At 41.1% G+C, this 26,678-nt stretch overlaps 1 protein-coding gene across 2 annotated transcripts in view; it reads right to left on the bottom strand.

The window, feature by feature from the left end:
- LAMB4 (laminin subunit beta 4) overlaps window positions 1–18,309 on the bottom strand; it is a 40,335-nt gene extending 22,026 nt beyond the window's left edge. For both annotated transcript variants that reach the window (XM_088055110.1, XM_088055111.1), the window contains exons 1-17: window positions 18,276–18,309; window positions 16,902–17,059; window positions 13,697–13,832; window positions 12,000–12,073; window positions 11,206–11,394; window positions 10,988–11,051; window positions 10,229–10,443; window positions 8,818–8,938; window positions 7,992–8,180; window positions 7,217–7,396; window positions 6,412–6,521; window positions 5,874–5,953; window positions 4,748–4,898; window positions 3,681–3,812; window positions 2,781–2,966; window positions 1,461–1,582; window positions 633–753 (exon numbers count right to left, since the gene is read on the bottom strand). In XM_088055110.1, coding sequence (XP_087911236.1) covers window positions 633–753; window positions 1,461–1,582; window positions 2,781–2,966; window positions 3,681–3,812; window positions 4,748–4,898; window positions 5,874–5,953; window positions 6,412–6,521; window positions 7,217–7,396; window positions 7,992–8,180; window positions 8,818–8,938; window positions 10,229–10,443; window positions 10,988–11,051; window positions 11,206–11,394; window positions 12,000–12,073; window positions 13,697–13,832; window positions 16,902–17,059; window positions 18,276–18,309 — 2,262 coding nt within the window. The remainder of the gene's footprint in view (window positions 1–632; window positions 754–1,460; window positions 1,583–2,780; window positions 2,967–3,680; window positions 3,813–4,747; window positions 4,899–5,873; window positions 5,954–6,411; window positions 6,522–7,216; window positions 7,397–7,991; window positions 8,181–8,817; window positions 8,939–10,228; window positions 10,444–10,987; window positions 11,052–11,205; window positions 11,395–11,999; window positions 12,074–13,696; window positions 13,833–16,901; window positions 17,060–18,275) is intronic.
- Window positions 18,310–26,678: the final 8,369 nt, after the last annotated feature.

Below are 26,678 nucleotides of genomic sequence, written 5' to 3'. Positions count from 1 at the left end.
GCCAAAATTTTTACTTGGATTACTGTGATACTGTGGTACTGAGAAAAATCAGCTGAAGGTTCTATGTCCAAATATAGCCAACCCTTGCAAAGTCCAGTTCTACAGGAATAATTAGAAAAACAGACCTAAAAATATTTTTCTCAAGAGAAGGACCCAAAACTAACACCCAGTTCCTAACTTGATGGAAACTTCAGAAATATCTGGACCTGATTCCCAGGAAGTACACAACTAATTTCACTTTTCCAATATCATCTTTAAAAATATCCATGACCCTGACAAATTAGAGATATTTAACAAAACTTCAGTGATGAGGAGCTGCACAAATTTATATCCATAGACACAGCATCTTATCAGCATATATATGGACTGTTCATAATTAATGCGCAACAGATAGAGATACATGCAATGTATGAAACAAGTATGACTCATTGTATTGATCCATGAAAATTTAACCAGATACAAGTCTCCCTTTCCATACAAAAATATGCAAACACTGCCAGTGAAGATAAACAGAAGCTGAATTTCTATTAAAACACACTATAAATTATTTTAAAATAGTTCTAACAAGTCTGTAAAAAAAATATCACTGTGTATAGATACAGCCTCAAGGGACTGGTGACAGAACTACTTACTGAGTCAATCAAGATGAATGATTTTGCCTTTTTGTCAGAGGCAGAGAGATGAGAAAAATACACATCCATAAAATATTCTCTTTCTGGCTCCAGGCAGACTGGAGTTTGCAGAATTGCCATCCTGTTTAGCAGAAATAAAGCACAGTTATAGCCAGGAGTCAGGACAAGGCAAGTTTACTGGATGTTGTGAGCTCTCCCTTCCCTCTGTGCATGCAAACTGATGCCTGCAGCCTTGAGCAAGCCCTGCTGCTGTGAGAAGCACACCCAGCCCCATACTCGCAGGCTTTGGGAAAGATTCAGGGCTTCTGCTGGATGATTCACCAAGCACAATTTAAACCTGGGGAGATTAAACTGAAAATTACAGGTTTTACTACTTCAAGCAAGGAGGTTTGCAACTCATTGTTCATATTCATCCTTTCCTGCCCCTATTTGATCAAGACATTTGTCACATCCTCTTAGCTTCTCTCTGTTCTTTACACAGGTCCAAGCTGAAAAGCTGGTTTTGAAAATAGACTAGGACAGTGACTTTAAGTCAATATTTTCTTTCTGTACTGAAGCAGCTGCAGTTGCATCTTCACCAGAGCAACGACCAACCCCAGCTGGATCTCAGGCTGTACTCCTGGGTTTGGCAAACCTTTGCCAGACTAAGGACTGGGACATCAGACTCTTCCTTAGGGCCTATGTAGTATTGTGGTGTGCCAGCAACAGAAAAGGCCGCATATGTGTTTCTGATATTCCCACTCTCCCACACATGTGCTGCTCTGCAGTGCTTCAGTAAATGATTTGTACATGGAAGATCTACAGACAAAAAGACAGCAACACTCAGACCTCTTTGTAGCTGGGAGAGGCAACTCATGTGGCTCCTGTGAAAAGACCTTGTTTTTGCAGTGTTGACCTGACAAGATACCAGCAGGCTGGATGGCAACACTTGCAAGCCAGTCTTCCAAGAACTATAAACAAAAGACAAAAATTATGGCTATATTTTGTATCTGAAAAACTTGCTTTCTCTTTGCAAGCGTTAATGAAAGCCATCTGAATGATTGCACACTGCAGTGAAAAAACAGATTTTCTCTTTATTCTTTACAGCACTGAAAAACTATGTTATTTGTGAAAAATTCATTGTATTTGCAATGGCTAATGAAAAGCAGAGACGGAAATGGGACCTCAGCTGGTTCAAATGGAAACAGCTCTGTTAGAGTCCTTGGAGTTGTTTCTTTTCTTAGCACAGTGTTATTCTGGAGATATCCTTCATTAGCTGCCTTCTCACACATCTAATAAGAAATAATAAACATAAAAGACTTTGTAACAAATGTATTTAAAACCAGCTCTTCAATACTTAGACAGAAAAAGCTACCTCAGACCAGCCCACTGAAAAATTGCTCCCATGTTTTAAGATACTGGGAGATTGTTTTTCTCAGAGTGACAGTCAGAGAACAGAATACAATAGGCAGCAGGAAAATTCTGAGTTGTGGGACTGTCCCAGTGAATTGCAAAAGAGTAAGGCATATACAAAAGCTGGTACCAATAAAATACTTGCCTGTGTTTTTGAAGACATGGGTGGGGACCTGAGTTTAACCAGATTTGGATTAACAGATTTCCCTAGACATGTCATCATCATTGAGAAATCTTCTCCAGGCAAAAAATAGTAATTTGGCTATTTTCCTACAATTTTCACACATCTCAGAGTCCAGCTGGAACAACTGGGAAGAAGGATGCCTGCAAAAGTCCTGGATAAATATCTATGCAGATCACTCCTGCCTGTGCACATTTTACTGCCCAAAAAAATCCCATCATCCAATATAGGATGCTTGTTTAAAAGGAACTGTATTTTCAATGTATTTTCCATTTTGATTTTTGAGTAAAAGTCCAGTCCAAGTAAAGGTGCCAAAAGAGAAGCATTCAGAAGATGAAATCTTGGCTGATGCTTAGAAAACAACTTTAGTGCTGATTTTTCATATTTGAGTGGAAAGGGTTAAGGGGGTCAGTGGAGGATATATTACTTAGTTCGTAGGGCAACTTGTTACTGGGTGAAAAGGAAAAAAAAATTAATTTTAGCTATAAAGAATAGGACAAGTTGCTCATCCTATTATTTACAAAATAGACCCTGCACCTTACAACATCACAAGACACACAAGACTTCACAAGTACCTCAGGCTCATAACGAACTGCGATATCAAAGTCCATAGCAAAGGGAACATTGTTGATGGCAAATCTCAGCCCAGCTCCGCTGGGAACGCGGGCGAAACCGTGTCCTGTCCATGTGACAGCCCGGCCAGCGCTGGGCTGCCGGAACACCACCGCCGAATCCGAGTCCTGTCCAAACTGCATCGCACCCTGCAAAGACACACTGACATTTGCAACAGCACACAGAGTCAAATGACAAAAAAAACACTCGGAAAAAAGAAACGAAATATTTTTGCTACATTGTTTACTTATTTTAGCCATCAGTCTCATTTTCTGAACAAGCTCATAGTCAACAATATAAGAACTCTCCCAAATGTAGGATATTTAGGGTCACATGTAATGAAAAGCCTCCTATAACTTTGCAGCAACAGCAATAACAGGGACTAGAACAATCCACTCACCTCTAAATATCTGGCATCTCCAAACATTCACATTGCAAACCTTAAACAGAGTAAGCCTGATTTCATACATGGCTGGACCTTTCATTATAAGCTGGATACATAAATATTGATATTTACAATGGCTGCATTTAAGTGCAGGAGGTACCATGCTAATGTCTTGGTAAACTTCTTGGAAATGTCTTGCAACCAAGAAAAAAAAAAAAATTACCTTTCATAAGGACTTTTCCCTTCCAAAAATTCATGGAGCTTGAGTCTACATAAGTGCTGGATATATCAGAGCAAGCCTGTCAGTGTGAATAATAAAATGTCCAACACAACTGTGTACCAAAAAATTAATTTGCGTCAGGAATTTAATGTCTAAGATTGTGAATCCCATGTGCTCAGGCATTTCCTTGCCCTTTGTTACAAAATAAAATTTAATTATTTGGTGTAAATTTAAGTAACTACTCAAGTACTAATTTACCTGTTCCAGTCCAGATTTTCTTACAGTTCTTTTCTTATTCCTGTTTAACACAATCTTTCCATTTTCAATCATGAACTCATAGCCTTTCCTCTGGAAGTAGATGTAACACCTTGGAAGAGTGCTTGGCTGAACCTGTGAAGCAATAAAAGAGAAGCAGCACTGTCTCAACAGTGTTGAAGGGTGGTAAGCAACTAAATGAAAATCCACATTCTTAAAACAAGATCTATTATCTTCTGGGAGAAACTCTAAACTGAGGCCCAGCAGCTTCTGGAAACCTTTTTCCCTCACTCCCTTAAAATTAACTTGCACTTTTCCCTCATAAACTGTTCCCCACACATCTGTTTTCCATTTAATTATTGGACTGCAGGATAATTACTGAATGTGATTATAGATAAATATTTGTAGATGCAACCTGAAAATAAACATTTTTTTTTATTATTCCTTACCTAGAGTTTCTGTACAATATGCCAGAGAAAAAATGTCAGCAAGAGCATAGACAGAGGAAGGGATGCATTCCAGGCTTGCACTCAGGATGGGGAACAACTACCCGCATGTTGAAGGGGGGAAAAAATTAATTAATTTTTCTAAAAACATAACAGATGGATGCCAAATTCTTGAGGAAATTAGGCCATAATCAGTGCCTTTATATAAGGCAGCAGGAATTAGTCCAATGAAGCAGAAAGTAATTTGATTCTTCCCATGTTGTAGATTCCCAGAAATAAAACATTTCGTGAGAGCTATTGGCAACTCAAACACTTTCCTCTAATTTAAATAATTAAATTAATTTCTCTAATTCATGCTAGACCAGCCTGCACTTGAGAAGCAGCAAGGGCAGCTTTGCAGGTCATACCGTGCTGTACTGACTGTCCCTCTTTAACAGCCACAGTTATGGAATAGTCATGTCCATGAAAAACAAAGACAAACTGATGATGGTCAAGGGACTTGTTTTGCATTTTCCTGCTAAAGAGCTGCTCTCCAAGCAAGGTCTCTCCTCCTCAGCCTCAGCTCACATCTCACCACCTCAATGATCCCCTCTCAGTACAACATCTAAAAAACCAAAAACCTACCAAGGGTGCAGAGCCAGAAAGGGGCTTTGCATGCTCAGCTTCATAAATATAATAATCCAGGGGTAGAAAGAAGTATCCTGGAGCTGGCTCGTTGCACTGGCGGCTCACGATGTTGGGCAGACACTTGCACTGACCATCCGTCAGGGAGCACCTATGGGAGGAGTTGGCAAAGGGAGGACATCAGTGTGGCACAGCTGGGCCCTCACAGCATGAGGACAGCTCAGACCCACCCTCGTTCCACCTTTGCTTAATATCTCCCATTGATGGATTACCCCCATTACTAAACTTCTTCCTATCACCCACCTCCTCTGTTTCTGATGCTGGATTTATTCAATGCTACTTTTCCATGACTTCAGAGTCCATGACCTGCTTTGTCTTTGTCTGTTCCGTACCTGAAGCATTGATCCTTTTGTTTCCTGAGCACCTGTTACTGTCTGCTCCTGTATAATTTCTTATATATTTTTCTATAAGAATCGCTGTATCACTGTCCTTAACAATCTGTCACCCACAATTATGGAGGCAGAATATGAGATCAGAAGGACCTTTGATGTGATATGGAATGTTTTCATATATTTACAAGCATATTTAACACACCAGGTGATTTACCTGCTTACAAGGAGCTGCTCTACAGCATGGGACTGTGTGCTCCTCTAGCTGAAGTCTAACAGCAGTAGTGAAGACCACTGCCCAACAGATTTTTGGAGGAGCCCAGCTGAAACCAGCCTTGCTTCTAAAATTATACATTTGAAATAGGAGCCAGAAAAAAAAATCTAGCATTTAAGGTAGATGTAGGAAGCTAAGTTAAAAATGTCATCTCTAACTTACTTCTAATTTCTAATAATATTAGGGCCTCTGGTTCTCTCAAGGCATACATTTTATATTTCATATTAAACACATATTGGCTCAACCTGATTTAAGGTTGCCTTCAAAAGAAATAGGAAAGTCCCCTTACCACAAATAAATTTCCAAGATCTCCACTCAACTTCACACTGTTTGCATATTATGAAATTCCATCTACATTCTATTTTCCTATCTGTACTGTGACTGTATTAACTTAACCAGAGAATCTAGCCTAAGAGTTTATAAAAATTGAAACTAAGAAAGAACTTGAAGAACTTTAACTTACAAGTTATTCTGGGATCCACCAATATCACAGTCACATGGAGAACAGCCATACAGGCTGTTGCCAAGATCCCAGTATCCTGCCTGGTATAAAAAGAAAGGTTCTTTTATGGCGAATATTGAAGTATGCAAAGCAAAACAAAACTCGTTCTGCTGGATGAACAGTGCTCTGGAGCACTACTGTGCTTGGCCATGGGAGATCGCTTCTCTTATGGGATAGCAGGGGTGCTCAGACACTACAAGAGCTAGATATTTACCCACTTGTAAAAGCAAAATGCTCTGTAAACAGCAAAGATGGATCAAGGACATAATTTTGCATTTCCTTTCCTTCCTGGGAGTGCTCCTCCCCCTGCAATTTGATTGCACAAATGTTTGGGATTAGTGAAAGAGAAGCAGACATGTCAATGTAAAATGGGAGCATACAGCTATAAAATTACTTTGAATTTTGACTAATTGTTTACTTTTTTGGCAATGAAAAGATGTGAGATGGGTGAGACCTCCAAAACCACATGCAGAAGCAAAACCAAAAGCTGAATACATACGAGGCATTTTTCACAGTGTTGCCCTGTGGTGAACCTCTGGCAGAGGCACTCTCCCGTGGCAGGATCACAGACGGAGAAGGGCAAACTGCCCAAGGGATTGCAGTTGCAGGCTGCAAGGATGGAAAAGTGCAGTTACCTCTGCAGGCCCCAGTGATGGCAGCAGGACTGGCATTTACATTAGATGTGGCATCAGCATGACAGGCAGTCTCCATCCTTCACACAGACACTCTGCAAATGAATGTGCCCTGGCACCCTCCAGCCCTCAGACTGCCCTTGGAAATGGACAATTTCCTTGGTGGGTCCCTCTCTGGGGAGGAGCAGAGGCACTGGCAGAAGGCCTCTGTTGTGGTTTGCCAAGTGAAATGAGCTGATCTGCACTGAAGTCCTTGTGTGTGGCTGAGCACCTGGTGTGGGCATAATGTGCTCATAAACCCAGACTGCAGCTGGGCAGAGGTGGGATGTGTTTTCACCAAGCCTTTCTCAGAGGAATGGTTGGCTGTTCTCTTGGCAAAGCAGAAGCTCTGGTCATCTCAATATCCCTTTTCAATTAAATTACATATTTAATAACTCTTCTATTAACAAAGCCTGATCTGTTATATTATACTATGCATTCTGTAAGTGATTTTGCATTGTTTTGGTCTTGGATGCTGCACTAGAAACCTTGAACTATGTTGATGTTAAATTACAGTAGGCAACTGGGTATTTTCTGACTGAAGCAGAGCATCAGTGTGGATCTGTGCATTCAACTAACCTCCATGCCTTAAAAATGCTTTGGAAAGGAGACTAGAAGAGGTGGTTTACATACGCTGGCAGCCCAGGGGGTCGCTGCTGCTCAGCCCGTAGTAGTTTGCCCTGCACTTGTCGCAGCGAGCGCCCTCCACGTTCTCCTTGCAAGGGCACCGGCCCGCGACCGTCCCCAGCATGGGATCCGTGTGGCTCTCACACACGCCTTCGTGCAAGGTACCCTCTGGGTCACAGTTGCATGCTATAGGCAGGGTCAAGGAGACACATAAAAAAAGCACATGTAGATGTAAGCGTGGAAATGCAATTACAGAGCTGCTGGTAATCTGCCCTCTGCTCCTTCAGGACTTTGCATGCCAATCAATTGCTACAATTAAATAACCCTCAGAGCATTTTCCACATCCTATGTTAATAATGAATTTAGGTAATCTTTCAGAAGAAGAGCTCTCATGTCTGAAAGATTACTTTTCTTGCATATGGCAGGCATCTAGCAAAAGTTATTTACTCCTCTCATCATTTTGGAGCCTCTTCTGTAATTACTGAAGGTCACAGAAGCAACATCACTACCGCTATCCATATTTATATTGACCTTGTTCAAGAAAAATGATAGCTTCGCTGGATTTCTAAGCTCTGTTTAGCAAGGAGTTGGAATATGCTTCTCTTTTTACAGTGCTGTCATACAGCTACTTAGTAAGGCAGTTTGGATGTTATAGGTTTGGTAACATTTTTACAACCATGTGGACATTAAAACATGGGGATGGCCATAGGGCTCAGAGGAAAGGGAACCAGAACAACACTGTTTTGAGACATTCTTACAGAAGTTAAAAAGGGAAGCTTACGGAGGCATGCCCGAGGATCTGAGATGACTTTGAGCGGATCCTGGTAAAAGGAACGTTTGCACTTGTCGCAGTGTTGGCCGGTGGTGTTGTCCTGACAGTCCTCACAAACGCCACCACTGACCCCGCCGCTGGCCTGGTACACAGCCATGTCAAAGTGGCATCTGCTGGAGTGGCTGTTGCAGTTACAACCTGAAACCAAAACAAACAGTGGGGTATTTCACACCATGTAAATATTGTGGTCTGGCCACATTGCTGTCTGCACCTAACACAGGGTTACTGGTTAGTTGTATGATTTCAGTGTCCAGCAAGATTATTCCTAGGCCTTGTGTTTTACAGCCAGGGGAAAAAAATTGGAGTCTTCTGACAGAACTGTATCTTAAACTTGGAAATGCAGGCGAGTGTGCCTGATATGCAGTGGGGAACACTGCCCTGCTGAAGAAATCTCTTGTTGAATATTTGTTATGGACAAATACATTTTTCTTGTGTATACTATATTACTCATTATTGTGGAAATAAACAATTTAGCCTTGTCTAAATTCTTCCACTCACATGAAAAACACTGTGCAAACCAATGAATGATCTTTTTTCACTAGCTGCTTTTTCCTCTATTGTTTTTTTTTTTTTCTCGGTATGAGGAATAAGAACATGGAACAGCTCTTCCTCTTGTAGGATAACACAGCACCTACGGATGCAAGAATCTGTTTATCTGGATGAGGCATGAAAAAGTCTCCCTCCCAGAAACCTGGCCATCCCATTATGGGTTGGACTAGGATTGTGTCACACCCACCCCTGGCTATTAAAAAGGAAAATATCATGTTTGAGTTACGTTTGCAAGCATTATCTTGTGTCCCTTCAGCTGGCCTCCATGGAGCATCATTGTAGAAATCTTTACATCTTTCACAAGACAAACCTTCAGTGTTATGGTGGCAGATACATCTCCCATGGACCTGTAATGTGGTGAGAAAAGAGAGGAGATAAGGTGACAGAGGAGATGAGAGGAGACTCAACTCGACTCGACTCGACTCGACTCGACTCGACTCGAGGAGACTCGACTCGAGGAGACTCGAGGAGACTCGAGGAGACTCAGGAGAGGAGACTCAGGAGAGGAGAGGAGAGGAGAGGAGAGGAGAGGAGAGGAGAGGAGAGGAGAGGAGAGGAGAGGAGAGGAGAGGAGAGGAGAGGAGAGGAGAGGAGAGGAGAGGAGAGGAGAGGAGAGGAGAGGAGAGGAGAGGAGAGGAGAGGAGAGGAGAGGAGAGGAGAGGAGAGGAGAGGAGAGGAGAGGAGAGGAGAGGAGAGGAGAGGAGAGGAGAGGAGAGGAGAGGAGAGGAGAGGAGAGGAGAGGAGAGGAGAGGGAGAGGAGAGGAGAGGAGAGGAGAGGAGAGGAGAGGAGAGGAGAGGAGAGGAGAGGAGAGGAGAGGAGAGGAGAGGAGAGGAGAGGAGAGGAGAGGAGAGAGGGATATCTGCTTAAGATATGTCAGCAAGATCAGGAAAATTTTAAGCTCTTTGGCTCCCTCAGCTGACATAAATTTCAATTATTTGTGTAAAAGGTCTGGTGAATACCTGCAAACGTTAACCAAATAGTTTTAAAGCTGCTGAGCAACATTTAGAAAAAAATTACTTACAGATATATCAAAAGAACCTTAAACATTTTAGATTCTCTCTCCCCCTACATATATTCATAGTGAGATACATATTTTCCAGGAGAAAAAACTCTTGTTCCCAGAGGGAAAGAACTTGCAATCACATTCCTGGAATTTTTAATCCATTTTCATGGATTATTTCATTCTATTTTTCATAGCTCATCTATTTCATGGTTAGCTTTGCATTATCAACTATTTTTTGTGCCAATGCCTCCTCTCCCACTGCAGAGCCTCCAGGCCCAGCTGGAGTGTGGAATGCACCCAACAAGTGGCCGTTCAAGTCTGCACATGCCATAGGCTACTTACTGCATTACATTTGCGCCATTACAGCTCTGGAATTTTGCTGCTATTATCAACATGTCTTGTCCCAGTTGCTTTTGAAACACCACAGTAGTGCCAACAAAGACAGTTTCTGTGCATTCCAGCCCCAGGTTTTAAAGGAAGAGTCTGCATTGGAACGTTTAACAACTAGAAGTTGCAAAGGGTCATTCCAAAGATTATCAGAGATACTCCTTCTGCTCTCTACCTCCATCTCTTACTCTTACAAAATAACAATCGAGCCTCCCTCCCCTTTTAGAGACAGAATTAAGGACGCACCATCCCAGACTGATGGAAAACATCTCCCCGTAAGTTCTGCATGGAATCACACTCGCTGGCATGGCCATTGCAAAAGCAGCTGCCCCGCACAACCATCTCATAGATGGCATAGTAGTACTTCTCAAGGGGATCACTGTGCCTCCTCCCAAGCAGAGCATCTCCAAGGGTGTGCAGTTTAGTAAAATTGATCCTTAGGTTTGTCAATGTAATGAGATCTGGAAGGAAAGGAGAGCAATCAGGAGCCAGAGTTCACTCTAAAATGAACAGTATGAAATCTTCAGTGTGAATCAGTTATCCAAGAATTTTCCTGTAGTGAAGAAATAATGAAAATTATTCACTATTGGCCAAGACCAGTAATGGCTACAGTAGCAGTACAGGGACCCACTCCTGGCACACAGCGTTAACATGTAAGCGTTAGCATCCTGCTTGGTATGGCTCTGCATTTTCCCAGCCGCTATCTTCATGGGTTCACGTGCATCTCTGGGACTGCTCTCAAAAAGCAGTGTGGATTGGGCCTGAATTCAGAGGGAAAGACAGTTTAGCTCCATGGATGTGCTCTGCAGAACTTTGCTGTTTGCCCCCAGGGTTAGAGAACAAGGCTGGCCCATTTAATTTAATAATACAATATCTCCCTAAGATCTTTAGGTACTTAAATTTCAACATCATTGACTTAACACCAGCTGAGCTGTTGGGCCTTTCAGCATACAAAACAAACAATACCAGCAAAGTGTCTCTGGACAAAACATGCAGGGTCCATACCTTGGATATACGGCACATATGGATTTTCTATTTCAAAGTTGGGATCCAAAGCTTTTAAAACAACCTGCAAAACAAATCAATAAAGCTCTAGAGGTGGGATGAGCAGCCACCAAAGGGATCAAAGGACAGGCCTCTGCTTTTAGCAGACGCAGACACAGACAAGAGACCTTCAGTTCCATATATGATTTGAACTCATACAAACAGACACTTTACAGTACCTCGCCTTCAGTGGAGGGCTCGATGTCTGAATATCTTGAATCACAAACAACATCTCCAACACTTTTTGCTGGACCAGAAGAGATGTTGGGAAAAGAAGCATCACAATCATGTGCAAAATATCTGAACACTTTCCAGGTCTGACCAAAATCAGCAGAGCGCTCAACCAGCATTGCTGCAGGCCGAAATGTCTGCAAGAAACATTTCAAGAATTCCCTAAGCAGGCATTAATAAGACACGTCAGGGGTTGCTATATTGATATTCCCCTTTGAAGGATGCTAAAATTTTGTATTTAAGAGCTTATGATGATTAGAGACTATGATGGTTACAGGGGTCTCTGAAAAAGCTCATTAGAACCTCTCTCTAGCAAATGGGAAAGGTAACATTTCATATAGATATGTGATTACTTTCTAAGTAAGGAATTTTGTACAAAAAAAAAAATTGTAATCATCTGGATCATAATAGATACACATAAGCTGAACTAAATGGAAAGAACAACTGCAGTTTAGATATGTCCTACATCTTTAGAGTTTAATTTTGCAAAGTATTTTTTCAGTTTTAATTCTTGGTTTTATAGAAAATAGGACCAGAAGGCACACAAATAAGAAGCTGTTCATTCTATTCTCTGACCCTAAGGCAGCTTCAACTATAATTTAACCATACTTGACAGGTGTTTATCTAACCTGTTCTTACGAACCTCTAAAGATGGAGTTTTCATTGCTTCTCTAAGCAATTTATTCCTGTGGTTAAGTAATTAGAATATAATATTGCATAAAAGCTCTGGTAAAAGATGTACCTTAAAGGTCAGGATAAGATGGCTGAACTGGAATAAAGTTTCTAGGTCCAATCTAATGCTGACGTGGTCAATGCCTGAAAAAAGAAGGACAATTAAGTGCACAGTTCATTTAATGGGTTGCTCAGACAGCTTTCCCATTGTGGATTTAGAGATGCCCTTTCCAGCAGAGCAGCTAGACCCTTTAGGGCCTCCCCTGTACACAAACCCGTGCAGCTGGACTGCTCTCTCTGCAGCAATACGATGTGCTCCCTTCCTGGCACTGGTACCAGCAATGCTGCATGTCACTGAGGCTGCAGGAGGTGGTTGAAGGTCCTGCTCACATAATTCAGGCTGTAAATGGTGGTCATGGTAGGGTTCTGGGTTTGTGTGTTTCTATATCCAGTTAGGTTTATTTTTTAAAATCCATTCATGTAATTTACTTATTTCTAAGAAAGAAAAAGAGAACTAATAAAATGAGGTGTTTTCTTCGTACTAAACAGAACCGTTACACCCTTCTGTAATTCCAGATGTGAAATCTGTCATGAACAGAGATACTGCGCCAGGCATCTTCTTTCCAAAAAAACAAATATGGAAAAAAAACACTCCAGAAATCACACATTCTCTGTAGAGAGCTGCAGGAGCTCAGCTGATATCCCCTTTGTGCACATCTACATGCACCATGTCAGGACTCTTACTGACCAGGCTGTGCATGAGACCTCACCCCAGAAGAAAGAGAGAGAAGAAAGAAAGCTCCTCTCATAGCTGGCCCACAGGTTTATTGGCAGTGGTGTCCGAAGCTAGTGACAGATCCTTGCTAAACTCCATGAAAAAAACAAGGCTAATGGATTTTCAGCTGGATACCCAAAATAGAGGTAACATACTATCTTATATCTCTATGCCTTTATTTCCAACCATTCAAATGTTTTACGCGTAATCACTGTATGTCAGATAAGAGAGTCAATGTTACACCTCTTAGCATGTCTTCCCAGAGAAGCTGTAAGGATACTATCTTCATCAATTCTGGGATTGCACACATCCTCAGCAAATTGCAGAGGACACAAAGCCTAGTGTGCTGTTGACACATGTGAAGGATCAGTGGCCATGCAGAGGGACCTGGAAAAGCTCAAGATGTGGGTCCATGGGAGTCTGATGAGATTTGTCAAGGCCAAGTGCAAGGTGCTGCACCTGGGTTAGGACAACCCCCAGTATCAATACAAGCTGGGGGATTAAAACATCAGGAACAGCCCTGAAGGAAAGGAATTTGGGAGTATCAGAATGAGGGAGCTGATAGCCAGGATTTATTTAATTTTTCCTGAAATATTAGTGCTTTTAAAATATTTTTTTAAAATGGGTATTTGTGTTTTACACACTGTCTTTACATTGCATCTGTAAGCAAATGTATATTTTGCCCCAAATGAAAATTTTCTGACAGGGCAGACAGCCTGTGGAAAATATATGGCTTTCATGTATAACCCAGCATTGCCACAGGTCCTCTGGACAGCTCTTGGAGGTTCTGAGTTTAAACTTGTCCATAGAAAAACAGACTTTCTGAAATCTTATCTTGCTACGCACAAATGTGTTTAAATCGCTCAGTATTACCTAATCAAAGAACAGATGCAGTTTTTTTTCATCACTTCATGAAGACAACTTTGTGAAAGCCAATTATAAGGAAATCTCACAGTAACATTTTGCAGTAATGTTTTCTCTAAGAAACGTACCATTTTCTGACTGCCACCATTTCTTTTTCCTTTCAGGCTCAAACGTTGTGATAACATTTTCTACCATGTGACTGTTGTGCTGGGTATAGGGATTATATGGGTATCTGGAATCACAGAGAAAGCACTTCTCTTCAGCCTACAAAACAAAATGAGCAGAATAAAAGCTTAATTTGGATTCTCCAGCAAAAATTAAGTGGATGTACATATATTTATGCCATTGCAAGGCTTGAACCTGTCTTGTTTCTTTGGATGCCTGTTATTTTAATCACTCAGGCTTTCCATATACAAGCCCAAGAGAACCAGCATATTCATAAAGCATGCACATATTAAGTGTTGGTCATGGTCTTCCCCAGGTACTTAAAAAAAATTAGGCTTTTTCAGTTTTGGAGAAGGGATCCCAGTAAGAACAAGTAAAAGGTAAATAGTTGCTTTGGGATGACACCACCACTTTGACTGTGTCAGTGTCTTTTGAAGCATAGGGAAACTGGATAAGTTTAAAACCAATGCAAAGGAGGAAAATCAGGATAATCAATAGGATACAAGGGTCTTGTTTAAAAATGCTACAAGCAGAAGACGAAGGTAGTAATGATTAACCAATATCAGTTCTGAATGAGAGGCTTTGATAGTGAGGGCAAGGAGTTTCTGTTTAAGGTGATAAAATGCAGATTGAGTGGGAGACCAAGAAGAGGTGACAAGGTTAACATGCTGCATTGGGATAACATGTGCTGGGCCATATGGAGAGCCTGAGCAGCCATCACAGCCAGCAGGGCCCTGGGAAACTGTTCAACAGGGTGGGCAGGGGTGGACGCACTGGGCAGACTGACTCGAGGAGATGTAGGCAGAGCCTGAGTGTGAGGATGAGGGAATTAGCCACAGCAGAAGATGATGCCCAAGCTATGTGCCTGGCTGCTGAGGCAGGAAGAAGAAGGGATGACACAGCTCCCCAGAGGGAGCTGAAGAAGGAGACATGAGTTCAATGCTCATAGCTGGGAGGCTGAAAATGACCCAGAAGGAAATGGGTAGAGAAGCACCCCTCTTGGCACACTCAGGATCCACAGAGAAGAATTGGGAGTAGTTTTAACATCTTTGCATTATGAAATCACCTGGGAATTATTTGCATTTAAATAATAGGACATAAATGAAGAGATATAGATTTACAGGTATGGTATAATTAATGTATTTTAAACATGGTAATTATGCATTATATTCAGTCATTCTATGCTACACTTGACAAGTGTATGAATGCACATTTTAGAAGATGAGAGTGAAATAAAAAAAATGCTCTATCATCTCATTTCACAAAGCTCTGGTAAGGAGAGCTCAGTCTGTTGAAGCAGTTGGAAGGACTGTGCACACTCACGCTCTGGTTTCTATAGACATACAATAAGACATGGGGGCAACTTAAGGTTGTTCCGTAAAAATCTGCTCCAAAAGACAAGTATGTGCATGTTCATGCCTGGCAGATCCCACTTGCCTCTGAATCGTTCAGCTTTATATTCTCCTCGACACTGAATGCCCTGGCTTTTCCTTTCAAAACATGTGTAACTAGTAAATCAAATCATTTAGCTAAAACCCACTTAACCTATATTCTAAATACAGCAAGACATATTAAAGACTAAAAATTACTTGTAGCACTTCTTTCCAAACACAAAGCAGTTGAATTTTATTTTTTTCCCCCATGAATCCCAGCTAAATCCTGTTTCTTAGTAGCTTGGCATGTTGACCAATATCCACTTTCATGAGTAAGGTTTGCTTTTATGAAGCCTGACACAGGTCATCAGGAGGGGAACTGGGAGAGGAAGAACTTTGGTCTACAAGATGCAAGATGCAAAACTTCCTGGTCTGCCTCCAGCAAAGAATTCAAAATGTGCTGGTGAGAAAGCAAACTGAAAGTGAAGTGGGACTCTGATGCACTGTAGGTGACAACACATTTAAGGCAAACTGATGGAACAGAACACATTGCCAGAGCATCATCTCTCTCCCGCAAGCTCTGTAAAGCACCAGAGTTTGTAGTTTTCACCCTCTTCAGGAGATAACAGCCAGGGGTCAAGATATGTTGAAGCAGAAATCACAGGGATTATTGCAGAACAGCTGCTACTTTTCATGAGTCTGTATTTACGTAATTCAAAGGATAAGTACAGGCAAGTGAAAATATTAATTTTTTATTGCTCTTTGATCTCCCCCTAGAAGCCAAGAGTAAAAGGCAATCATCCAACTTTAAGGCCATAAAGATGATTCAGGCTATTTCAACAAAGGAAAGATATATTTACATTTTGAGAGACATTTTGCAGAAAACTGTTGATACAATGTGCAACTTGGAACAGTTCTTGGTTCCATGTCCATACTTTACTCTGCAGATGTGTCACAACATTAAGCTAGAAGGTCATGAACTGTAATTATTTTCAATTGTTTGTAAATTAAGCTGTATTTTAACTTCCTCTTCAGCCTAGGCTGTTATTTAGTGAAAATATTTCTATTTGTGACAATTTATTAGCTCAGTGTGGCCAAGTCCTCCAGGATGTACAACAGAGGAATCTTCATTTCTGCACACCTTCCATATACCCAGTGGTTCCCCTCATCATTGCAGCCAGGGAATGAGAGGCACCCCTCTGGTCAGCCACATTTTGGATCTGCTGACCCACCCACACAGCCAAAACCTGGACCACAGAATTAGGTCTTCGCTTTTCAGAGGCAGTTTTCTGCTTTCAGCAACACTGGCCTTATTTCAGATCAAAAGGTAGGAGCGTGTATGGTGTAAATCTCTCAACAAGCTTCCTCAACGCCATATGGACATGTCCTCCAGAGAAGGTCCTGCAGCCTGTGGGACCCCACTCTCCCTGCACTCACACACACATACCATGGGCTTCACCTCTGGGGCCTGAGTGGGAAGAGAACTTGTGGAGCAAAGCTCCTTCAGAAATCCCTGTGCTCAATCTCTCTGCATCTCAGGGATGTTTCTCCCCCTTGAGAAGATATACATCACTGCGGGGGCTGTTTGCTGCAAACCTTCCATATGTGTTGCAGTGAGGCACAGCCTTCCACCAGACTTAGTGTCACACTGTCTGATAATTATTCAGATAACTCCCACAGGAACTTCCTAGCCTGGGCAAATTCGCTGTAGAGATGAGAATATGGTTAGTAGGAAGAGTGAGAATATGGTTTGTAAGAAGAGTTCAGTTTATTAAAAGAGAAAGAGCAAACCAACCTCTAGGTAGCCTATAATGCAGTACTTCTGAGGGCTGTTCATCCCACAGGTTGACGAGGCTGTCAGTTGCTTGCTGCGGCCCTGGAGAAGGTCCCCAAGGGCTGGGTGGCAGGACCCAGCATCACAGTCATGCTGTGCATGCTGGGGTCTTATCAGCACTGAACATAAAAGAAGATCAAAGAAAGATTAAATTGTTTTGTATAGCCAGCGGTACTATCCAGACAAAATCAGTTAAATCCCAACACATTGAGAAAACTTAGTTATCCTTTGCCTGTACCCCTTTTGTCCTTATTTATAAGTTTCTTAAAGAGCTTCAGTAATGAACACACCTGCTGCAAAATAATCATAAAAAATATAGCTAGTATATTGCAAATCTATGCTAAAACTTAATTTTTCAGCACATTATTCAGTAAAAATGCCAATCTGCCATGAGCAATAATTTATTATGCTTCCTGCCCTGATATACTCATTGCCAGCAATCCTACAAAGGAACAGTGAGCATTTCAATTGACTCTGTGAACAGAGACAGATTTGAATTGATTCCACTTATTTCCAAGTTATAATGATGGAAATGAGACCAGGATTGAGACCAGGATTCCCATCAGGAGTCCCTCAGATTTTCTTTTAATTTGCAATGAATCCCTAGTTCAGTGTCAGAACCCTCTCAGACTCCATGGAGTGGCCATTAATAAATAAACAGAGTAATTCTGAATTCTCCTAATAAATGCAGGACTTTTTGTTTGTATTGCCTGAAACAACTTTCAGTATCTTCCCCATTATATTAAGACTTCCCTTACAGGGTTTTTTCTTTTAAACATGTTCTGTCCTGAAACTCTGAAAAGGAATGGGTACCTTGGAGGCTGTATCTGTTCAGCTTTACTTGGCTCAACTTGTTAGAAAAGGTGCAGTTAAAAACCCCCAACAACTGATACTTTGAAGGTTCCGCAGAAAACTAGAAACACAACTACAACAGTAAAAATACAGCATTCTATAGCTAGATTTCAGTCTATGACTCAGGCTGTAATTCAGATGATGAGTGACACTTGACTCCTTAGGTGTAAAGCAGTGCCTGTTTAGTTAACCTGCTCTTTTTAGTTATACCTATCCACGCTCATTATTCATTAGCAGATGTTGATTTCCCCTTTCAGGACCTGAATCAGACTCAATCACAACATGCATGTTTTCTTTGTACTTAAAGGTTTCATATCACTCGTAGGTCCCTCACTGGCAGGAGAGTGGGGAATAAGGATTCACTGTCATGTGTTTCTCAACAGCATTTTCCTAAAATAAGTGCTTTGACAAAATCTTGGAGAGGTATGTAAATCATGGTAAAATTTCAAAATTGGCCTGAGTAACCGTAGCATCCGTACTTACTGAGGTGTAACAGGATGGCCAGCCCCAGCCTCATGCCGCCCCATCAAACTCTGACTGGTACTGCTGCAAGAGAAAAACTGGTCCATCACTTGGTGCTCCCTCTCATCAGGGCACACAGGTGTACCCAGAACCAGCCTTTAGTAAAGGGACAGAGATGTAATAAAAGTATAAAGACTAAAAGGAAACCCTGGCTTTGATTTAGTTGTAGAAAAAAAAATAAAAATCCCATGATGGAAGTTTTGGCACTGAAACTGGAATGAAAGCAGAGGAGCACTTCACAAGGGCTTTCAGAGTAGACCGTGAAAACATACTCACACTTAGTGTAAAATATAACCAGAATGCTATCAGCTAAAATATTGTAGTATTCAAATAAAAGCAGCTCAATTCTAAGTATATTCAGCAGGGCTGTTTGCAGAGATCTAGCTTTTTTTCTGGAGGTTCTTGTTTGATTTCATTAACTTAAAACATAGTCAGAATCCTAATGAAAATGCCTCTGAGAAATGCCTGATGTCAGGTGCTATAAATTTTGTCAAAGACATGACATTAAGTGCATCTTAAGGTGTAGTGAAGAAAACCAGGTAATGTCAGCATCAGTGCAAAAAACTTATACAGGGGAGCCTCAGCATGAGTCCAAGAGAGGTTGATTATGGCATTGTGGCATCCTTCCTCTTCCTATTTACCTGGAGGAAAGTGAAACTTGCCAACACAAAACTTCTGTTGGAAAAACAAAACACAGCCATGGGTATAAAAGACAATCCAGCATCCTGCCACCAAGTAGAACTCCCAAACCAAACCTGCCCCTGTCTTTGCATCTTTCATCTCCTTCTCCACCGGGGCTGGTGTGCCCTGAAACAGTTCCAGCTGCTGGGGCATCCCTGTATGAGCATGCCCCAAGCACCACTTCCCAGCTATGTTCTTGTTCCTCACCTTCACACAGCCATCACTGTACTGAGTGAGCTTAAATGAAATACACCCCCAGAGTAGTGGGAACATAAACAAAAGCACTTCAGATGTTACAGGCTCCATGTGGGCTTGGTGCACACAGCTCTATACAGCACATGACACAACAGCTGTACCTAGATGAATACTTCAGCAGGGAAAGCTAGCAAGAGTCACCAGGCTTTCATGCTGCTACAGCTACTCTCACCTGCCACAACCACAGAGAGCCTGGCATGTGACAGGGAGGTGATGCTGGTGAGCATCCATGCAGCTGTGCCTTGCTCCCTGGCTACAGAGAGATCTGTCCACAGATCCACTGTCCGAGGCAAAACTGAGCAAATATTTTCCTCCTGTGTTGGACTTTAAATTTTACACTCTGTCAGAAAAATGGACAGACTCAGAGATGATTTAAGATGCAATCACTGCGACAGCACTGTAGTGAAATACAGGTGCCCATGGTGAGCGATCTTGGCAGGTACACATCCAATTCCTACCCTAACACTGTGACATGTAATACCAGTGATATTCTCTAAACCTGACTCTCTTTAACAGAGAAACAAGGACCAGAAAAACCCCAACATACTTTGGTTCCATTCTTAACAGGAAAATTAAATACTGAAGAAGTCTTACCTGGGTTCCAGGCAGCCAAGTGTCGCAGCTGGGAATGAACAGAGCTGAGTGAGGGAAGCAAGAAAAGGCATACCTGTGCATTTCAGCTGGAGAAGACAGCACGTCCCCCGAGGCACCAAGGTGTAGGTGAGAATGAGACCCAGCCTGCTACCTGTCAAAAGCTTGATTTGTGAACTCTTTCTGCTTCTGGCATCAGCAAATATATTCATTGAAAGACAATTGTGACAGGTTAAGTTCATGGCAGAAAAAGTTCATGCAACTGAAAACAGAAGGCTGAGATTCTTAAAATGCTGGCAAACAACACCTTGTCTGTTGTTTAATTAAACATCTGTTCAGTTGGTCTTGAAACCAAACATCAAAGTCTTTATAGCTAGTTAACATCAGAAGTCTAGTGGCTCTGGATTATCTGAGCATGGGCTAAAAAGGATAACTCCTCACAGCAGGAGTGTGAATGGTCTGGAGGGCTGTTTGGGGTTCTGAGGTGACTGTAAACATGCCTGCCAGACAGCTGTGATTGCACTTCTGTAAATACATTGAGCCAAATCCGAAACAGTTCAAACTCTGGATCATCAGTGTGAGCACTAGCTTTTTCTCAATTTAAAACTGAAGACAACAGGGCAACTTGAGTCATGTCTTTGCATTTCAGCACAAGTTTGGCTGTCCCCAGCAGCAAGCACAGGCCAGGGATTGATGTGTGGGGTACAGCATGGTCATGGGCAAAACAGTGATGGAGCAGCTGTGAAATGGTGTGCAACAGCTCAAGCACAGAGCTGGTCACTGTTTTCTGGTGTCTTTGTTGAAACCTGTGGCTGTGATTACAGTTTACACAGTGTCAGGTTACCTTGATACACAATTTTAGAGATGACATGTTTATTACCCTCTGACTGTAAGGCTTAATTCATGATAGTCTGTCAAGTATCATCACACATCCTTAAACAGAAGGCTTTCTATGTGAGCAAAATATGTTTTATAAATTAATCACTGCCTTTTCTTTTGGTTGTTCCTATTGCTTTGGAAAAAAAAAAGAAATGTGTTCTCTCATCCTACTGCAGTGCTCAGTACCAGTGTCCTCTGCAAGTCTTATGATTGTTAACTCTAGCAGATATAATTCTTATACTTAAATTTTTTGAAATTATTTTCCTGAAATGCATGTGGAAATTACTTGTGACTTTTTTTCAGGCCAATTTAATCTGCATTTGGTTTGCACTCATGCAGGATTAATTATCGTAGATTGTTTATACTTAGGGGTTTTGGTATTAGGAAAAAGACTAAATGATATATTAAGATATTAGTTTTACCTTTTATGTGCAAACTGTATGTCAAATGTTGCCTGAAAGAGACACATATAAGTGAAGAAAGTATTATTACTATGATGCTACTAAATTATAAAATAGTTGACATTTTATTAGCATATTTTGTGGGGAATTCAGAATTTGTTACAGAGAAGTTATGTGAGAAGTAAATATCAAGGAAGATTTATTTGCATAGTATAACCAGTCCTGTGTTCAGATTTATGTAGGACCACAAGCAAGAAGGATGTTTTAAACTGCTTGAGGCAGGGATTAAGAAACTTCTTTCTTGCTTCTTTAATCTTTGCACTGGTAAAGGATCTGGATTTATAATGCATCACTCGTCCCATGCTGGCTGGAGGGTAGATAGCACTGGTGTGTGATTTTTCAAGTCATCACAGGTCCAAGGGCTGTCATTGCTTAGGCCCAAGGCATATCCTCAGTACACACAAAGGATGGGAATTTCTAGCACTGCAGCATATATTCCCTTCACAGACATCAATCAGCAGTGAGGGAAGAGGCAGGAGTAGAGCCACCACTTTAAATTTTCAATAAGAAATAAAATTATTTCAGTCTAGGATTATTCTTACTGTGTGAAAGTAAGAAAAAAAGGTAAGTATTTAATCTAAACAAATCACTTGGGCTTCCTTCATGTCAATAGAGAAAGACAGGGAACCCTACAGAGTTCATGCCACCACCTCCTTTAGACACCTTAAAGAGATAAATCCCCTTTTGGACGTATTTATTTTGGTTATGGGCAGCTCAGCTCCTTAGTTAAGGACAGATGTATTTTATTGCTGTATTTTAAGCAACTAAACTCCACTGAGATGAATCCTACCCATGGCCAAAACTTTATAAACAAAATCTAATGGTCTGAAAATCAAAATGATCTTCCTAAATTTCTCTCTCCCCTCTTTTGTTTCTGCACTCATTTCTTCAAGACTGTCTTATGCCTAAAGTACAATTTCTTAAAGGCAAAGACTGGGTTTTTTGTGGTTTTACATACTGGGAGGATGTAGCACTGAATAATAAAACCAGAATGAATTGTAAGTTTACAATCATGTAAGAGAAGGGTTTTTTTTCATAAATCTGTTCAAGAGAGAGTTAAGGACAGCAGAGGGATATGCTACAGAATTCAGACATGATGGGAGAGAAAGGCTACCCCTCAGCTTCCTTGCCTCCACATCCCACTGGCTGACTGGTCCTCCATATTGTGCATCCTGGAGGAAACAGCTACTTTTAAACTTGTGTTTAATAAATATTTTTAAAGAGCTTTTCCACAATTCAAAAGGATGTCAAGTCCATGTGCAATTTATGAGCAGTTTCTTCTTTTTCTTGCAGTTACAGTACCCCACAGTGCCCTTCACTTTTTGTGTGCAAGTTTGAAGTCTTTGATTTTCCACCACAAACAAGAAATGCAGCTTCAACTCGAATATTATCTCCCTGGCAGGCACAGAGTTGCTGATAGTAGTAATCATCACTAAAGACTGTCCTGGTTTCAGCCAGGACAGGTTAATTTTTTGCAGTAGCTGGGAGGGTACATGGCCAGGACCCTGATACTATTCAATACCAGCTCAGGTCGTTGCTAGGGGCAGGAGATAGGAACTCTCTTTCCTTCCAGTGGAGTAAACATGGCAGGGAGAATCCCTCCAGCATTGTTTATTTGTCAAGGGGTCCATGGTGAGCATTTTTGCAGGTGAATCACTGCCTCTTTTGTACATCTCTGTTGTTAATGTTGTTGCTCTTACTCTTGGTTTTCTTATCTCATTGCTGTTTCCAGTAAACTGTTCTTATCTCAACCCCTTGCCTTTGTGCCTCCAATTGGAGGGGTGGGGAGAGGGAAGCAGCAGTGTGGTTTTAGCAAGAGTACTTGACTGGAGAATAACATTCCTGAAGCACAGTAAAGATGGTGTATTTATTTTAAAATACCAGTGTGATTTTAAAAGTGCTAGTCAAGCTACATATATTCAAGATACAATGTTTCATGGTATTTCCTAAGGTCCTGACACTTCCCTGCTGGCAGTAGGACTGGGAGGATGTTCTCATCCTGAAATCTGTCACATGCCTTGTCGCATTCTCATGTTAAGTTTACTCAGTGAGTTCATGTAGTACAACTGGACAAGACCCTTTCAAGGGAACCTTCTCATAACAATAAACAAGGACTTGATTTTTTTATTTTTCATTGCTTTTCTGGCCTATTAATCAGAAATAGTTATTCTCCCTAAATTTAAGAGAAAGAAAAAAAAAATGGATTAATGCACATGAAAGCTTAGCAGAGAGAACTGGAAAGAAAAAAGAAGAGGAATATGCTATTGCAACCTTAAACATGAAGCTTCTCACCGGAAAGCTCTTTGCACCACTGTATCTGTTATTAGGGCATTACAGTGCTCTTATTCTGCTAATGGTCTCTGTACTGCTGAAAATGCTAAGAAAAGATTGTCCTATTTTTATTTGTCCAAATTTGTGGCCATGTCCTGTTTTATGTCCCTATTATTAGATTTCCCATTCATATCAGCCTAAATTGTCCTAAGTATTTTTCTCTAGGTTCAAGTAAATTCCTTTGCAAAGGTTGAATTGACGTTATTTAGAAATTATCTTGAAAAATATATTAAATATATAAAATTATCTCAGAAAATCTCTCTGGCTCCTGAGGAATCCCTGGCCCACTGGCTTAGAAACATTTTCTTATCAATGTCAAAACCTTTCATACTATGGTCTGTTTGAGAACTCAGATGTTTGGGGGGTTTTATTGGCAGGGGATGGGGGTGGGGAGGGGGATGGGAGACAATGACGGTGACTGAAATCAGAAGCCAAGAGACCACAACTTAAAAATGAATCAAAGGAAAAACAGCTCCCCGCAAAAACCCTAGGAAATTGAGATCACCAGGTGGAGAACTTGACGGAAGGGTGAGAGCTTCAGTTTGAGAAGCGCAAACAGCAGAGAGGTCATGTCCACTGGAGGACAACAGCAGTGACAGCAGCAGCAAGAGCATTCACTGCAGAGCTACCAGAGCTCAGTGCTTAAAGAGTTCCCATGGAGCCACTGGATCTGGTTCTCCAGTCAGAAGCACAAAGTGAAATCAGCGTTTCCACCCTCCTGGGAGACACCTAAACCACTGGTCTCTGAAATGAAAGAATTCTGCCCTCATAGTTTCTCTTTATTTTTTTACAAGGACTTCAAAATTAAATATTATGTTTCAGATTGACATGGACTAAAACAATTTTGGTTCATTTACATTCATTTTGGTTAGTAAAGGTGAGATGGACTGAAATAACTTTTCTTTCTCCTTATTTCATTGGCTGGAAGAAATGGTTTCTTTCTCATATAATTGGAAAAATAAAAGTAGCACATATCACTAAAAGACAGAAAAAACACAACTAGGCTAAAATTAATAAATCTTCAGAAATACGCAGAAGCTTCAGAAAGATCTGTCTGCACATAGAAATTGCTGATAAATCTGATGTTACCAACACCTATGACAGGCACGGTGTCTGGCTGTGCACCACTACAGCATTCTCACACAGCCCTTCTCCTGTGGTCACCCACGAGGTCCCTGGTTGCAGAAGACAGTGAGAACAGAGCAGACAGGACTCAGATAATCCTGAGGTCTTGGCAATATAAACAGCTAAACTGACATTTTGGAGATGCTTAATTTTTAGTCCCAAATGAACTTTGATTCAATGAGGTATTCCAGAGGTATCAGTCAGTGGGACCATGGTGCTGATAATGCCAGGGTTGTGGGTTCAATCCCCATATGTGCCATCCACTTAAAAGCTGAACTTGATGATCCTTCTCGGTCTCTTTCAACTCAGACTATTCTGAGATTCTGTGAAATCTACCAACATATGCATGCTAATTGCATAACAACATGACAGAATGATGGCTGGCTATCAGCTGTTTAGTTTTAACTGTGTCTATCCTGTAACATCTGGAATCTGTACAAACACAGGAAGCATTACACAGAAGTCATATATAAGTGAGAAGAATAATCAGATTTTGTCATGGACCCTAATGATATAACCAGCATAACAGTAGCACAGCCAGAACACTGCCTGCTAGTAAGCTGGTAACTGGTGGACAGATTTATATATCTTCCCCAGGATCAAGAATATATAAGCTCTGCTTTCTCTCAAGTATTTAATTGTACCAGATGGAAGAAAGTGGAAAAATTTTGTCTTACTTCACTTTGCTGATCTCCTCTTGTCAGATGAAAGGAAAAGTATTGTCAGCACCAGGAAGGAGCAGCTGGGTATGATGGAAACCCAGCCAAGCATGGAAAATGCTAGCAGCAAAGCTGGAGAAGGAAATGCTTCTTGCTTTCAAAAGCCATTATTGAAGCAGTTCCTTTTCATCAGAAGAAGGTAGGAAGCAATCTTTCCCCTGCTGACCACCTGTGTGGAGGACAGTGCCAAGGTCCTGGCAGTAGGGTCAAGGGAGTAGGTGCCTGTGAACCCTGAGCCAGATGGCACTTCAGGGTCTCTGCTACATCTCACAGGGTAAGTAGTCTGCAACAGAAAATAGAAAAGGATCAGAGCTTTGGGGAAGTGAGGATCAATTTGAAACTGGGGAGAGGGAAGAGAAGCAGCTGATTCAGGTACCCTGGAGCAAAAAGATTTAATGTTTTGAGAAGGTTGACAGGTAATCATAGAGACAGACTGGGAAAGGAAGACATGAAGAGAGCTGGGCAGGGGATTACAGAGAATATGTTCAAAGTTGTAGCTGAAAGTTGTGGTTTAGACAGACAGGCATGAAAGAAGTGCCATGTGCTAGCAGTTGATAAAAAAAGTATTGCCATGCAGGAACAGAGGCTAAAAATACACCAGGTCAATTCACCCACATGGCTACAGGGTCTCTGTTCCCAGAGTAGGCAAGTCAGCAACACAGAAGCTGTTTGAAGAGTTAGGATGGAATGTATCTACTGAGGTCCATGATGAAGTACTCACCTAAGAGTATCCTTACCCCTTCAGATTGCCTTGCAGAGTGTCCTGAAAATTATATAAAACCCTGGTGATTGACAGATTATGCTTTGACTAGATAAAGCTTAATAACCAGTTTTTATTTTTGCAAGGTTCAGCTCTCACCAATCATATTCAAATTGTTACAGAAAGCAACAAGCATGATAAAACAAATTTTAAAATCCCTCAGCAATATATGGAGTTCATTTTCTTTATTATTAAAATCAAAATAATATTCTTGTAAAGCAAAACTTTCTTACCGTTTTGTCAAGATTTCCTGATAATCTGTTTGGCCTGCGGGAACATCATGGGAAAAATTTACAAGAAAATACAAAAATCTTATTTCTTATAGAGCCCAAATAACCAAATGTGCATACTACACAGAGTTTACAATAACTTTGGGGAAATATGCTGTCTTCTGCTGACTAAGCATCACCTTATATGCATACTACTAGTATAATTCTAACACCACAAGTGTCAAAACAACTTGAAAGTTTTTGATAAAATACTAGTAAGACTATGTCATATTTACTATTTATGAATAGGCTAGTATCACTATCACCTCACATATGGCTTATCCAGACCTCTC

This window comes from Pseudopodoces humilis, chromosome 5, assembly GCF_049639895.1.
Source record: "Pseudopodoces humilis isolate 2021_Gansu_Grassland_sample_001 chromosome 5, ASM4963989v1, whole genome shotgun sequence".
In the NCBI taxonomy this organism is placed as follows: domain Eukaryota; kingdom Metazoa; phylum Chordata; class Aves; order Passeriformes; family Paridae; genus Pseudopodoces; species Pseudopodoces humilis.
The sequence above is the reverse complement of the archived record's forward strand: the minus strand, read 5'-3'. Positions and strand labels throughout refer to the sequence as shown.